General features: G+C 39.3%; 1 protein-coding gene across 1 annotated transcript; it reads left to right on the forward strand.

The window, feature by feature from the left end:
* Positions 1–900: 900 nt before the first annotated feature.
* Positions 901–5,789, forward strand: LOC128922869 (uncharacterized). The gene is made up of 2 exons (XM_054235199.1): positions 901–2,556; positions 2,613–5,789. Exons 1-2 carry the CDS (start codon positions 2,070–2,072, stop codon positions 3,050–3,052), a joined length of 927 nt encoding a protein of 308 aa, XP_054091174.1. The 5' UTR covers positions 901–2,069; the 3' UTR covers positions 3,053–5,789.
* The last annotated feature ends 9,933 nt before the right edge of the window (positions 5,790–15,722 follow it).

Raw genomic sequence — 15,722 nt, forward strand, 5'->3', positions numbered from 1 at the left:
ATTTATACTGATCAGAGACGTTACTCCCTGAATATATTAACATTCAATACAAATAAATGGCCTTGAACAGAGTTCAAAAAGCGTTTTAACTATTTCAAATAAAAATTGGGTGGGGCGAAGTTCGCCGGGTTAGCTAGTATGTACTATATATTTATGCAAATATTGAAGTTATCGCTTACACACACAGACGGACAGTAAATCGGATTCGTCATCCTGATAATTATACTCTCGCAACCTGTTGCACAGAGTATCATAGTTTAGTTCACATAACGATTGTTTGTGTCACCAATAAATAAAAGAGTTAGATATGGGGTTATATATCTATAAATGATCAAGATGACGAGTGGAGTTGAAATCCGGATGTCTGTCCGTCCGTCCGTGCAAGCTGTAACTTGAGTAAAAATTTAGATAACTTAATGAAACTTGGAACACATGTTCCTTGAGAACGTGAGAGGGCTGCTTTCGAAAATGGGCAAAATCGGTCCACTGCCACGCCCACAAAATGGCGAAGGGTCGGCTTTAGTATACCGTCCCACGATTTCGGGGTTAAAATGGATATGGGCGGATAGAGGAGGATCTCCAGATCACGAATATATATAATTATTGCCGCCGCAAACTTATAGTTTCTGAGTTATTTGCAATTTAAGATTTAAAATTAATAATTTTTAACTCGTTATTTCTCACTGTATATTGAATTTTCCACATATATTTTGCACTTTAAATATATTTACACTTTACACATTTGTTTATAAATATTTATTTTTAACTAATTATATTAAAATATGCTGTAAATAAGCATTTTACTTTTTGCACAATTTTGTTTATTTTTACAATAAAAAAGGGTTGCATTCTGACACAAAATAGGTGTTACCATATCACATATTTTGTAAACGAATTATAAGAATCACAATAATGAAAAAGAAAGATTATACCCCAAATACAATAAACATAATGCATGTAATGTGTAATGTAAACTATTTTATTATTTCCCATATTTTGATAATATCCGGTGTTGGTTCGACCAGGGTTATTTTTTGGAAGCGCGGCCGAAGGCCGCCTCTGCAGAAAGTAGTTCTACGCGGAAGAACTTGTTATTCCACCTCTTTGATAGCTCCCGGTGTTGGCTTGACCAGGGTTATTTTTTTGAAGCGCGGCCGAAGGCCGCCTCTGCAGAATGTAGTTCTACGCGGAATAACTTGTTATTCCACCTCTTTGATAACTGCCGGTATTGGCTCGACCAGGGTTATTTTTTTGAAGCGCGGCCGAAGGCCGCCTCTGCAGAAAGTAGTTCTACGCGGAAGAACTTGTTATTCCACCTCTTTGATAGCTCCCGGTGTTGGCTTGACCAGGGTTATTTTTTTGAAGCGCGGCCGAAGGCCGCCTCTGCAGAATGTAGTTCTACGCGGAATAACTTGTTATTCCACCTCTTTGATAACTGCCGGTATTGGCTCGACCAGGGTTATTTTTTTGAAGCGCGGCCGAAGGCCGCCTCTGCAGAAAGTAGTTCTACGCGGAAGAACTTGTTATTCCACCTCTTTGATAACTCTCGGTGTTGGCTCGACCAGGGTTATTTTTTTGAAGCGCGGCCGAAGGCCGCCTCTGCAGAAAGTAGTTCTACGCGGAAGAACTTGTTATTCCACCTCTTTGATCATCCCCGGTGTTGGCTCGACCAGGGTTATTTTTTTGAAGAAAAGTAGTTTTAACCAAAAAAGTATTATTGTCATAAAGGGTATATCTCTCTCTCTTTATTAATTCATTTTCTTTAACGGAAAATGGTTACAGTTACTTTGAAAAAAAAAATACCGTTTCTTTTTTTCGGTTGTGCTAATAATTTCGTATTTGGTAATTCAAAGTGAACTATTGAAAGTGAAAGCAAGTGATTGTGATTTATTTATTAAAATTTGTTTTCTATTAATTTTTGGAAAAAATGAACGCAAATTCAACAGGTATTTTGTTATAGATTTAAAATTATTAAAATTATTAAAGAATTTTCTATAGATTTCGAAGAGCAATCCACCAGCCGAGGTGTTAGGAGGACTAACGTACTCACTGCGGCTGAAATTCGAAATATGTGGAATATCGGCAAGATTATTGAAACATTTAATACAAAAGAAAAATGTATTTCTTTTGCCGAAAGCGAGGGATTAATTCCCACAAGGAAATTGTGCCGGACACATAAGCAGCCAATGGTGGTGTCAAACGCCGGCGATACCGCAGTAGGCACATTCCGGTGCCGGAAAGGAGCGTGTCGCAACCGTTCTGCCATTTCCAGGGCTAAAGGCACCTGGTTTGACAATGCCAAAATCCCGCTACCACAAATTTTTTATTTAATGTATGCGTATGCATCACATTGGTCGCATGAAGAGGTGCGAAAAAATAGCTTCACCAGGGAGCCAGTTTTATCCAGCGCTACCATTTGCGATTGGTTCAATTACTGTCGTGAGGCGGTAGTTATACACCAAATAGACCAGCAGGTAGCGGTGGGTAAAATTGGCGGCCCTGGTAAAGTTGTACAGATTGACGAGAGTAAATTTGGAAAAAGAAAATATAACAAAGGTAATAATGTATATATATTTGTTTATATTAATACTTATATTTTCCCCTCTTTTTAGGTAGAAGAGTAGAAGGCCACTGGGTGTTGGGTATGGTGGAAGATGGAAGTGACGATCTCCGTCTGGAAGTTTGTCCGGAGAATGTCCGATCCGCGGAGGTGCTCATACCGTTAATACGGAAACATCTGGCCCAGGGTACAACAATACACACAGATTGTTGGAAGGCGTACGACTGCCTATCTGGTCACGGGTATGAGCACCGACGCGTTAACCACAGTGACCCGGACAATCCTTTTGTGGCAAAGGATGGAACCCACACCCAAAGGATAGAATCCCAGTGGCGCGTAATAAAGAAATTTTTTGTGCGGGACAATTACAACAACCCCGAAAACTTTACCGATTTTATTATGGAGTATACATGGAGGAAAAATATTGCGAACAACCATGATGATCCATTTTTAAAGTTGCTTGAAATAATAAAATACACTTATAAATTTTGAAACCTTGGTATTTTTTTGTAGTTAGAATGTTTACTTAATAACTATTTATTGGGTATTTGTTTTCTTCATTTTGGGAATTTTATTCATTTTGATTATTTTTAATCGATGCATGTGGCAACACTTATGTTCTGTCATCTTGCAACCGTTTTGTTATTTTACAAATAAACAGAATTCTGCATAAAATTAAATGTTTATTTACAGCAAATTTTGATATAATTTGTTAAAAATAAATATGTAGAAACAAATTAATGAAGTGTAAATATATTTAAAGTGCAAAATATATGTGAACAATTCAATATACAGTGAGAAATAACGTGTTGAAAATTGTTAATTTTAAATCTTAAATTGCAAATAACTCAGAAACTATAAGTTTGCGGCGGCAATAATTATATATACTCGTGATCTGGAGATCCCCCTCTATCCGCCCATTTCTATTTTAACCCCGAAATCGTGGGACGGTATACTAAAGTTTTCCCATGGCGAAAACCAAAAACACATAAAGTGTCATAACTAAGCCATAAATAAAGTTATAATAGTAAAATTTGGAACAAAGGATCGCACCAGGAAGGGGCATATTTGGATGTATTTTTTTTTGGGGAAGTGGGCGTGGTCCCGCCCCAAATCGGTTATTTATATATATCTCGCAAACCAATGAAGCTATATAAACCCAACTTTCTGCAGTCGTTTTTTTCGGAAATCGGATAATAACCACGCCCACCTCCCATACAAAGGTTAGGTTGAAAATTACTAAAAGTGGGTTAACTCACTAACGAAAAACGTCAGAAATACTAAATTTCACATAAGAAATGGCAGATGGAAGCTGCACTGAGATTTTTTTACAAAATTGAAAATGGGCGTGGCGTCGCCCACTTATGGGTCAAAAACCATATCCCAGGAACTACTCGTCGGATTTCAATGAAACTTGGTTTGTAATAGTTTCCTTACCTCCCAATAATATGTTGTGAAAATTGGCCAAATCGCTTCACAACCACGCCTACTTCCTATATACCCGAACTCAGAAGATGATCTGAATCGTTTACTTTACAATATATAAAGTAAGCACTAGTGAAGATATCGGTGCAAAACTTTGCACAAATACTGTATTTATAGTGTGGCAGCCCATTTCTAAAAATCGCCGAAATCGGACCATAGGTTTTCAAGGCCCCATATATCGAACATGATGACCTCGGCGCTTCTAACCTAATACAAGGCTTTCCAACTTTCAATGGACTTTATACAATATATATGACGAATATGTAGGTCAAATTGTGTATTATATAATATTAATTAAGTTAAATAAATAAATTGCGAGAGTATAAAATGTTCGGTTACACCGGAACTTAGCCCTTCCTTACTTGTTTTGACATATGTATGTACATAATTCTCTATCCAGCTTGTTTAGTTCAAAGTGTAAAAGATAATCGTTTTGGACAAAACTATTATACTCTTTGCAACATGTTGCAGATTATTATTATTATAGAAAACATGCCCTCTGAATTTTATAAGATATTTCGGAGATCAAACGATATTTACACGATGTACCTCAAATGCAATAAGCTTGTTTATATAGATTTATACCGGTATTCAGATTCTCACGATGACTTTAATTTCCACAACAGTGAATTAGTGACTCTGTTAGTCAGGATGTATTATTTTAGTATTCAACCAGATACATAGCCTTATTCTCATGCCCTCACAAAAGCTCCTGTTGTGAGGTTTTTCATTTTTGTGCGGGTTACCTTATTCTGGCGCAAATTCAAAAGCTCAAATGCTCTCAATTTCCTCAATCATCTGAAACGTGTGATACCTAAACAGCCGTGTTTGTTTTGCTTCTTATAAATTTTTGAAAACAAATTTGTTCTTTGCTTGTGTGGCTATTGTTGAGGACCAGGAGATATGCGAGATAAAAACGTACCATTCAAGACCCATCATTTATCAATACATTTCGATTTTCAAAATCATGATGTAAAGTTTTAATAGATGAACTAGTGACACATGATGTGCAGAAGTCGAATGTTGCTTTTACCTGGGACCTATTTGGTGGGCGGGGTCACGCCCACTTTTCCAAAAAAATTACATCCAAATGTGACCCTCCCTAATGGGATCCTATGCTCCAAACTTCATTTTCATAACTTTATTTATGGCTTAGTTATGACACTGTATAGGTTTTCGGTTTCCGCCATTTTGTGGGCAGTGGACCGATTTCGCCCATTTATGGGTCAAAAATCATATCTCAGAAACTACTTAACCAATTTCAACGAAATTTAGTTCCTACCAAATTCCTTGGCATCCCAATGCTATAGTTTGAAAATGGGTGAAAATCGTTGAGGTCCATCCGATTCGTTCAACTTACAATACATAAATTAACACCAGTTATATATCGGAACACAACTTTTTACAAATACTGCATTTCGTATAAAAATAGCTAGAATTTTTCAGATATCGAACATGAGAACCTGAAAGCTTGTGGCTAACTTTTTAATGAAATTATCAGTAAAGTTCGGTTACACCCGAAATTTGCACTTTCCATATTCCACCCGTGTCATCAGGGTGTATAGAAAGTGCTATATACCGAATTTCATTGAAATCGGTCGAATAGTTCTTGAGATATGGGTTTTGACCCATAAGTGGGCGACGCCACGCCCATTTTCCATTTTGTAAAAAAATCTCAGTGCAGCTTCCTTCTGCATTTCTTATGTAAAATTTGGTGTTTCTGACGTTTTTCGTTAGGGAGTTAACCCACTTTTAGTAATTTTCAACCTAACCTTTGTATGGGAGGTGGGCGTGGTTTCCGAATGGACCACCTAAGACGCAGCCGCGGTCAACATTTAAATGAAATTACCTTCAAAAAGTAAATGTCATGAACCAATCTAACGTTTCAAATAAAGAACCGATGAGATTTTGCAAATTTTATGCGTTTTTTTTTTTAAAAAAGTTATCAAGCTCTTAAAAAATCACCCTTTAGATAGATGTGTATATTTTTCTTGGCCAAAATTTTTATTCTTTTCATTTTTAAGATATAAGAAATAGTAATTCACTTAACAAAAATAGTTATGATAATTCAAAATAATGTTAATAATGGGTAAATAGTAGACGTATTTTTAATATTTACGAAAAGTTGAAGTCGGAGCAGATTTTAGTGAATTTCACGGTTTCGATTTTAAAGTCAAAGTCCACTAATGATGTAAAATTTTCATTAACGGATTCTGCAAAATATGAAAAAAATAACATATGTTAGTTACTTAAATGAAATATAAACAACTCAGATCTTACCGAAAAACAAAAGTTTTTGTTTTTAATCAGCTCTGCTGGTAAGTAAAGCTTTGATGGACCAATATATTCAGTTGTAGCAGTTCAACTTTTTTATGTACAATTATTATAAATATGAATTTCACTTTGATTATTCAAATGCATTAATAACATAATTTCTTTTGGTTTCGACGCCTTTTCATAAGAAGCTTCTCGATAACTGGTAGACTTTTTTTAAATTTATTTTTTTCACTAATTGTCTTAAGGATAAATATATTCACACATTTTTTATAAATAATTAACACATTTATATTTACTATAATTTATCACCTTTTACCCGTATAACAACTTTATACAAATATTCGTGACACTTGATTCACTTTGACGTGTTGTTTGCAAAATTCAAACTAAATTAAATTGACAAAATACGCTTTTATAGAACATAAAAGAATTTCACAATAATTAACAGTTATGATTAGGCGTTACGCTTTATCTTTTTTTCATAAATCTCGTTTATTCCTCCAAAATGTATCAAAAAGCGAGGAAACAAACGATTTTTGTAAAAACTAACAAAAATGACTTTATTGCTCACTTAATGGTCGAAATGGATGAACAAGTCATTACTCGATTTTGGTATTAATCCAAAGATTTTTTATTGGATTGCACTACACTAACACTTTGTATATTGTTTTATATTCACTGTTGGGGTCACTGCACTTTTTGGTTTGATATATTATGTATAAATATGTATGTACGCGTGTGTATGTAAATGTGTATACCTGAGGGTCCGTAGAAAACTTTTTATTAAAAGAAAACGCAATTGAACCTATTTTATTCACAAAGTTATGATTTGATTTTATTTATAATTATTTCTTATTACTTTAATACTTAACACTTTTACGAAAAGATCGTATATACCAATCGGCGGCGGAAAAGATCGAAAAAAAGGGATGGTCGTAGAACAGAGATGCTGCGTTAAGCGTGCACACGTGTGTCTTTATCTTGACTCGGACGAGAATAATAACGATGAAAAACCGGATGGTATTGGCCATCCCTTTTGTTAAAGTTGTTGGGCTATGGTTTGTGGTGTAGTATCCTCGGGTGTGGGTATGAGTGGTGAGCGTGGTAGTTGGGCCATGGCAGTGTTGTGCGTTGGAGATGATTTTGTCTGTCAGTGTCGGGTGTTGAAACTTTGTGTGGTTGTGTTATGCTGAAGGAGGTTGGTGCTCATTTAAACATCATGTCATGATTCTGGTAACGCCAGTTGCAGAACCTTCAAATACCACACAATAACATTGAGAGAGCCTTTGGAGTTTTGAAGTCATGATGCCTCTCAAAACAACGCATTCTAAATTACAGCCCTGAAAAGGCGGCACTGATAATTTACGCGTCTTCAATTCTTGACAAAATTTTACTCAACCATGGTGTGGCTGCAGAATTTGGCTTCGGAAAAGGTTTAAAAGGCACCGAGTTTGATATCGAAAATCCCATTTTTAGGGAGGGTGCTAGAATTGGAGTGTAAAAGGGGTGTGGTAGCTTCTCTGCGTATCCAGTTCCTTTTTACCTAACATGCTCAATTCATATTCCGGCGTCCACGTCGAGCACCCCGGACAACGTGAGCAACGCTGACAGGGAGCCAGCGTGAGGCCACTCCGACTCAATCGGTTTAAGGGTTCGCTAAGGTTCGCAGCGTCTGTCCACCAGGGGGAGGGTTATGCGTTGGGTTTGAGACCCGCTAACCAAGATCCAATGAAACGACCAATAAAGCCTTGGATAAGGGCCCTGTTTTTTGATGACGACCCCCGCAAAAGAACAAAGGACCATGATTTACCACCCTGAGAGGAAGCCAGGGTGAGATCACTCCGACTCACTCGGTTTAAGGGTTCGCTAAGGTTCGCAGCGTCTGTCCACCAGGGGGAGGGTTATGCGTTGGGTTTTAGACCCGCTAAGTAAACCAAGATCCAATGAAACGACCAATAAAGCAATAAAACTTAGCAGTGATTTACAATCGCAATTGCTGTTCAGTAATTTTAGATCGATTACAGTAGCTATAGAGAATTTCAGTAATTCTAATTTAATCACTGTACCAATACCAGTTCAGTGATTCTAAAGTAGCAATCACTGTTCAGTAGCAATATCAGTTTGAAAGTAGCAATCAAGTGCTGCACACATAGACGACGACATCTGTCAAATATCAAAATACACGCGTTCTTATGGGCACAGTTTTTAGACAACAGCACGACTTCGCGACAAACTGCTTGAAGTCTTCGCTGTTGCCAAATGAGAAATGTTTCTAATTTTGCCGACGACAAACGACCACAACACGTACGGGATGGGATAGATACCGAGAGCTGAAGAGGGAAGCGAGACGCACTTGCAGACAAAAAAATAAAGAGAAAAAATGAAGCGATTTAACGAAGGTTTCAAGACCGGAGCATCCTCATGTAGAGATCAAGGTGGTAATCTGGTAACCGATGCCCAGGGCATACTGGGATTTTGGAGGGAACACTTCTCCGACCTGCCCGATTTCCCAATCGATGACGATGGAACAGATGTCCCATTACCCGACCAGGAGGAAATTCGAATAGCAATTACCCGCTCGATGAACAACAAAGCAGCGATAGATTACCGGCCGAGCTATTCAAATACGGCGGCGAAGAACTGATAAGGTGCATGGATCAGCTTCTTTGCAGATTATGGTCGGAAGAAAGCATGCCTGACGATTGGAATGTCAGTGTGCTCTGTCCAATCCATAAAAAGGGAGATCCCACAATCTGTGCCAATTATCGTGGGATAAGCCCCTTAAATATCTAAATAAATAAATATAAGGTTCTATCGAGCGTACTGTGTGAAAGACTAAAGCCCACCGTCAAGATACTTATTGGACCTTATCAGTGTGGCTTTAGACCTGGAAAATTCACAACTGACCAGATATTAACCATGCGCCAAATCTTGGAGAAGACCTGTGAAAAGAGGATCGACACACACCACCCTTTAGTCGATTTTAAGGCTGCTTTCGACAGCACGAAAGGAGCTGCTGCGATGTCTGAATGAATGAACAGCTCCTGGCGTACGCCGATGATATCAATATCATCGAAAGCAACAACCGCGCCGTTAGTTCTGCTTTTTCCCGCCTGGATAAGGAAGCGAAGTGAATGGGTGTGGAGATGAATGGGGACAAGACGAAATATCTCCTGTCATCAAACAAACAGTCAGCTTATTCGCGTCTTGGCTCCCACGTCACTGTTGACAGTCAAAACTTCGAAATCGTAGATAATTTCGTATACCTGGGAACCAGCATCAACAACATGAACAATGTCAGCCTCGAAATCCAGCGCAGAATCGCTCTTGCCAACAGGTGCTACTTTGGACTGAGTAGGCAATTGAAAAGTAAAGTCCTCTCTCGACGAACCAAAATCAAAATCTACAAGTCGCTTATCATTCCCGTCCTGCTTTATGGTGCAGAAGCTTGGACGATGTCAACATCAGATGAGACGACACTAGGAGTTTTCGAGAGGAAAATTTTGCGCAAGATTCATGGTCCTCAGAACATAGGCAACGGCGAATACCGCAGACGATGAAACGATGAGCTGTACGAGTTATACTACGACATTGACATAGTTCAGCGAATAAAAAGACAGCGGCTACGCTGGCTAGGTCATGTTGTCCGAATGGACGAAATCACTCTGAAAGTGTTCGAAGCAGTACTCGCCAGAGGAAGCCGAGGAAGGGGAAGGCCTCCACTCCGTTGGAGGGAGCAAGTGGAGAGCGACCTGGTTACACTTGGGATCTCCAACTGGCGCCGAACTGCGAAGGAGAGAGAGAAGTGGCGCACTATCGTCGATTCGGCTATAACCGGCTAAACGGTTGCAACGCCAATAACATACATACATACACATACAATGACCGCTGTAGAGTTGCCACTAATATGTGAAATGTAAAATTATTCAAAGTTCTAACAATATGACGTTATTTTGCCAGCGGGAGCGTAAAATAGCTTTGATATATCATTTATAATAACAATCGATTAATTAAAACAAATAAATCGACCTGTTTTTAAATGTTTTTCACAAATAATTTCACTTTAAACTAAATATGCAAATTTTATTGAAGTGAAAGATTTTAGTACGGCTACAATGAAATTGCCGTTTGATATGTCGCTGCCGTCTTCAAAATGTTCAAGACGCTGGCTTCAAAGCAACATTTGTAATCAGCCGTCGTCATCTTTGTGAAAAGTCACCAGTTATTGGCCTATGCCGACGATATCGACATTGTCGGCTGCAAAAGCAGGGTCGTGTGTGAAGCATTTTCAAGCACTTGTACAGTAGACAATTGAAAAGCAGAGCCCTCTCTCGCAAAACCAAAGTAACGCTCTATAAGTCACTCATCATACCCGTCTCGATGTACGGCGCGGAAGCATGGACGATAACAAATAAACAGGAGCACTCCTTAGGAGCGTTCGAGAGAAAAGTCCGCTATTTACGGTATTTTATCACTTTATTCCTTCTAAGTATAAATAAAAGGACTCATGTGTTTTATTATCAATAACCTTTATAACAACAATTTATAATATAAAGGGGTTTCAATTCGAGCGCGGCAAAAGTTTTTTTTAAATAAAACAAAAACGATTTGGGTATCAATGAAATTCTGTATTCTTGTAAAAGTACATTCGATGGAACTCGATTTCTTTTAAATGGCCACCATGGGCACGTTTGCAGAAGTCCAGACGCTGAACCCGTCGACCATTATAACAACCATAAATTGGTCGTAGAACTCTTAAAATTGAGGCCACTGTCTCGGAGCTTCGGTAGTAAATTTAAATAATTTGACTCGTTGTTGGATTATTGACGTCGTTTGCTGTCCATATCGGTTTACTTTTGTAGTGTGCCTTTTGAAAAACTCTTTACTCCTTAATTATTTAACTATTGCACAATTTACACATCATCACTGTCATCGTGGTTAGTGCTTGCGACATTTGGCTTAGCAGCCCTGTTCTGTTGAAGAACAATGGCCTCCTTCTCTGCTTTTTACATTCCTCCATTTTGTCTAGCATGCTCCGAGCATTTTCGGTGCTGATTAGCGTTGCCGTTTAGGTCCGAACGGGCCAAAATAGATAGTTTCATTTGCCTTTGGTAGTTTGGTTGGTATGTTAAAAGTTTTGGTAGGCAAAATTTTTTACTAGATGTACATATCTACAAAGAATATTAATCTTAAAATTTACATCTTTTTAAACCTAAAACTAAATAAATAATAAATAAGAAAATGAATTATAAAATAAATATTAAACCATTGAATTTATATGCATTGAATTATAAAATTTACATACTTACCCTAACAATTAATTTATAATACCAATCTTTTACTTACCTGAATACTTACCTTAACATAATCTAGTACAATGTTTAACGAATTAATATTACATTAATTAACTTTTCGATTAATTCAATTGCCTGTAGTTCTTTTCGGTTTTCGGCTTTCGTGACAGTGAAGTGAAAGTGAAAAGAACAAAACAGCCTCGGAAGAGAGACCCCAATTTTGATGACGACAATGATGATGACGCCTAGAACGTACCTATGAGCGCTGCCCCCGCCACGATGTCAAAATCGTGCTTGGCGATTTCAACGCTAGGGTGGGTAAAGAAGGTGTCTTTGGCACAACAGTCGGAAAATTCAGCCTCCATGACGAAACATCACCAAACGGTCTGAGGCTGATCGACTTCGCCGGGGCCCAAAATATGGTCGTCTGTAGTACTAGATTCTAGCATAAGAAAATCCATCAAGCTACTTGGCTGTCCTCGGATCGAACCACTCGCAACCAGATCGATCATGTTGTGATAGATGGACGACATGTCTCCAGTGTTTTTGATGTGCGTACGCTTCGTGGTCCCAACATCGACTCGGACCACTATTTTGTAGCAGCTAAGATACGCGCCCGCCTCTGTGTAGAAAAGCGCACACGACAACAAACACAAGGAAGGTTCGACATCGAGAAGCTGCAATCTCAACCAAAAGCCGAACGATTTTCTACTCGACTTGTACTCCTGCTCTCTGAGAGCACTCGGTATAAGGGAGCTGTGGGACGGCATATCAAACTCCTTACGTACAGCAGCAACCGAAGCCTTTGGTTTTCGGAAAAGTCGAAAAAACTGCTGGTATGATGAGGAGTGAAGAGAAAACAGACTGCCTACCTCGCAATGTTGCGATCGACCGCAACACGAGCGGGATGGGAAAGATACCGGGAGCTGAAGAGGGAAGCGAGACGCATTTGCAGACAAAAAAAGAAAGAGGCCGAAATGCGTGAGTATGAAGAGCTTGACAAGCTGGCCGACAGGGGTAATGCTCGAAAATTTTACGAAAAGATCCGGCGACTAACTGAAGGTTTCAAGACCAGAGCACACTCCTGTAGGACCCCCAGAGGTGATCTAGTTATTGAGGACCAGAGTATACTGAGTTTGTGGAGGGAACACTTCTCCAGCCTGCTGAATGGCAGTGAAAGTACAACACCAGGAGAAGGCGAACCCGATTCCCCAATCGACGACGATGGAGCAGATGTTCCATTACCCGACCGTGAAGAAATTCGAATAGCAATTACCCGCTTGAAGAACTATAAGGCGGCGGGGGCCGATGGATTACCGGCCGAGCTATTCAAATATGGCGGCGAAGAGCTGATAAGGTGCTTGCATCATCTTCTTTGCAGAATATGGTCGGAAGAAAGCATGCCTAACGATTGGAATCTCAGTGTACTCTGCCCAATACACAAAAAGGGAGACCCCACAATTTGCGCCAATTACCGTGGGATAAGCCTCCTCAACATCGCGTATAAGGTTCTGTCGAGCGTATTGTGTGAAAGACTAAAGCCCACCGTCAACAAACTGATTGGACCTTATCAGTGTGGCTTTAGACCTGGAAAATCAACAACCAGATATTCACCATGCGCCAAATTTTGGAGAAGACCCGTGAAAATAGGATCGACACACACCATCTCTTTGTCGACTTTAAAGCTGCTTTCGACAGCACGAAAAGGAGCTGCCTTTATGCCGCGATGTCTGAATTTGGTATCCCCGCAAAACTAATACGGCTGTGTAAGCTGACGTTGAGCAACACCAAAAGCTCCGTCAGGATCGGGAAGGACCTCTCCGAGCCGTTCGATACCAGACGAGGTTTCAGACAAGGTGACTCACTCTCGTGTGATTTCTTTAACCTGATGCTGGAGAAAATAATACGAGCTGCAGAGCTAAACAGAGAAGGTACAATCTTCTACAAGAGTGTACAGCTACTGGCGTACGCCGATGATATCGATATCATTGGAAACAACACCCGCGCCGTTAGTTCTGCTTCTCAAGACTGGATAAGGAAGCGAAGCGTATGGGTCTGGTGGTGAACTAGGACAAGACGAAATATCTCCTGTCGTCAAACAAACAGTCAGCGCATTCGCGTCTTGGCTCCCACGTCACTGCTGACAGTCATAACTTTGAAGTTGTAGATAATTTCGTCTACCTGGGAACCAGCATTAACAGCAATAACAATGTCAGCCTGGAAATAAAACGCAGAATCACTCTTGCCAACAGGTGCTACTATGGACTAAGTAGGCAATTGAAAAGTAAAGTCCTCTCTCGACGAACAAAAACCAAACTCTACAAGTCTCTCATCATTCCCGTCCTACTTTACGGTGCAGAAGCGTGGACGATGTCAACATCCGATGAGACGGCACTAGGAGTTTTCGAGAGAAAGGTTTTGCGGAAGATTTATGGTCCCTTAAGAATTGGCAACGGCGAATACCGCAGACGATGGAACGATGAGCTGTATGTGTTATTCGACGACATAGACATAGCCCAGCGAATAAAAAAACAGCGGCTAGGTCATGTTGTTCGAATGGATGAAAGTGCTCCAGCTCTGAAAGTATTCGATGCAGTACCCGCTGGTGGAAGCAGAGGAAGAGGGAGACCTCTACTCCGATGGAAGGACCAGGTGGAGAGGGACCTGGCTTCGCTTGGAATAACGAATTGGCGCCAAACTGCCAGAAGGCGGGATACGTGGCGCGCTGTTTTGGACTCGGCTATAACCGCGTAAGCGGTGTCTACGCCAGTCAAGAAGAAGAAGATGTCACAGCTCAAATACAGTATTTGTGTAAATTTTTATTTCGCTATCTTTATCGGTTCCTTATGTATACATTGTAAAGTGAAAGAATCAGAAGGATTCAAAATTGAGTTATATGGGAAGTAGGCGTAGTTGTGAAGCGATTTGGCCTATTTTCACAACATATCATTGGGATGTAAAGAAATTATTACAAACCAAGTTTCATTGATATCGGTCGAGTAGTTCCTGAGATATGGTTTTTGACCCATAAGTAGGCGACGCCACGCCCATTTTTCATTTTATAAAAAAATCTGAGTGCAGCTTCCATCTGCCATTTCTTATATGAAATTTAGTGTTTCTGACGTATTTCGTTAGTGAGTTAACGCACTTTTAGTAATTTTCAACCTAACCTTTGTATGGGAGGTGGGCGTGGTTATGATCCGATTTCTTTCATTTTTGGACTGTATAAGAAAATGGTTAAAAAAACGACTGCAGAAAGTTTGGTTTATATAGCTCTATTGGTTTCCGAGATATATACAAAAAACCTATTTGGGGGCGGGGTCACGCCCACTTTTCAAAAACAATTACATCTAAATGTGCCCCTCTAATGCGATCCTATGTTCCAAAATTTTATTTTCATAACTTTATTTATGGCTTAGTTATAGCTCTTTATGTGTTTTTGGTTATCGCCATTTTGTGGGCGTAGCAGTGGTCCGATTCCGCCCATTTTCGAACTTAACCTTCTTATGGTGCCAAGAAATAAGTGTGCCAAGTTTCATCAAGATATCTTAATTTTTACTCAAGTTACAGCTTGCACAGACGGACGGACAGAGCTAGCAACTTTGTTGCGAGATTATAAAAATAACAATCATATAGTGTATATAACAACAATACTCACCCAATCATATACATACGTAACAAGTAAGGAAGGGCAATTTATTTATTTAACTTAATTAATATTATATAATATACAATTTGACCCATATATTCGTCATATATATTGTATAAAGTCCATTGAAAGTTGGAAACCATAATATTAGGTTGGAAGCAGCGAGATCCTCGTGTTCGATATATGGAGCCTTGACAACCTATGGTCCGATTTCGGCGATTTTTAGAATGGGGCTGCCTCACTATAAACTTAGTATTTGTGCAAAATTCTGCACCGATATCTTCACTAGTGCTTACTTTATATATTGTAAAGTAAACGATTCAGATCGTCTTCAAAGTTCTGGTATATAGGAAGTAGGCGCGGTTGTAAAGCGATTTGGCCTATTTTCACAACATATCATTGGGATGTAAGGAAACTATTACAAACCAAGTTTCATTGAAATCGGTCGAGTAGTTCC

Source organism: Zeugodacus cucurbitae, chromosome 6 (assembly GCF_028554725.1).
Source record: "Zeugodacus cucurbitae isolate PBARC_wt_2022May chromosome 6, idZeuCucr1.2, whole genome shotgun sequence".
NCBI classification, from domain to species: domain Eukaryota; kingdom Metazoa; phylum Arthropoda; class Insecta; order Diptera; family Tephritidae; genus Zeugodacus; species Zeugodacus cucurbitae.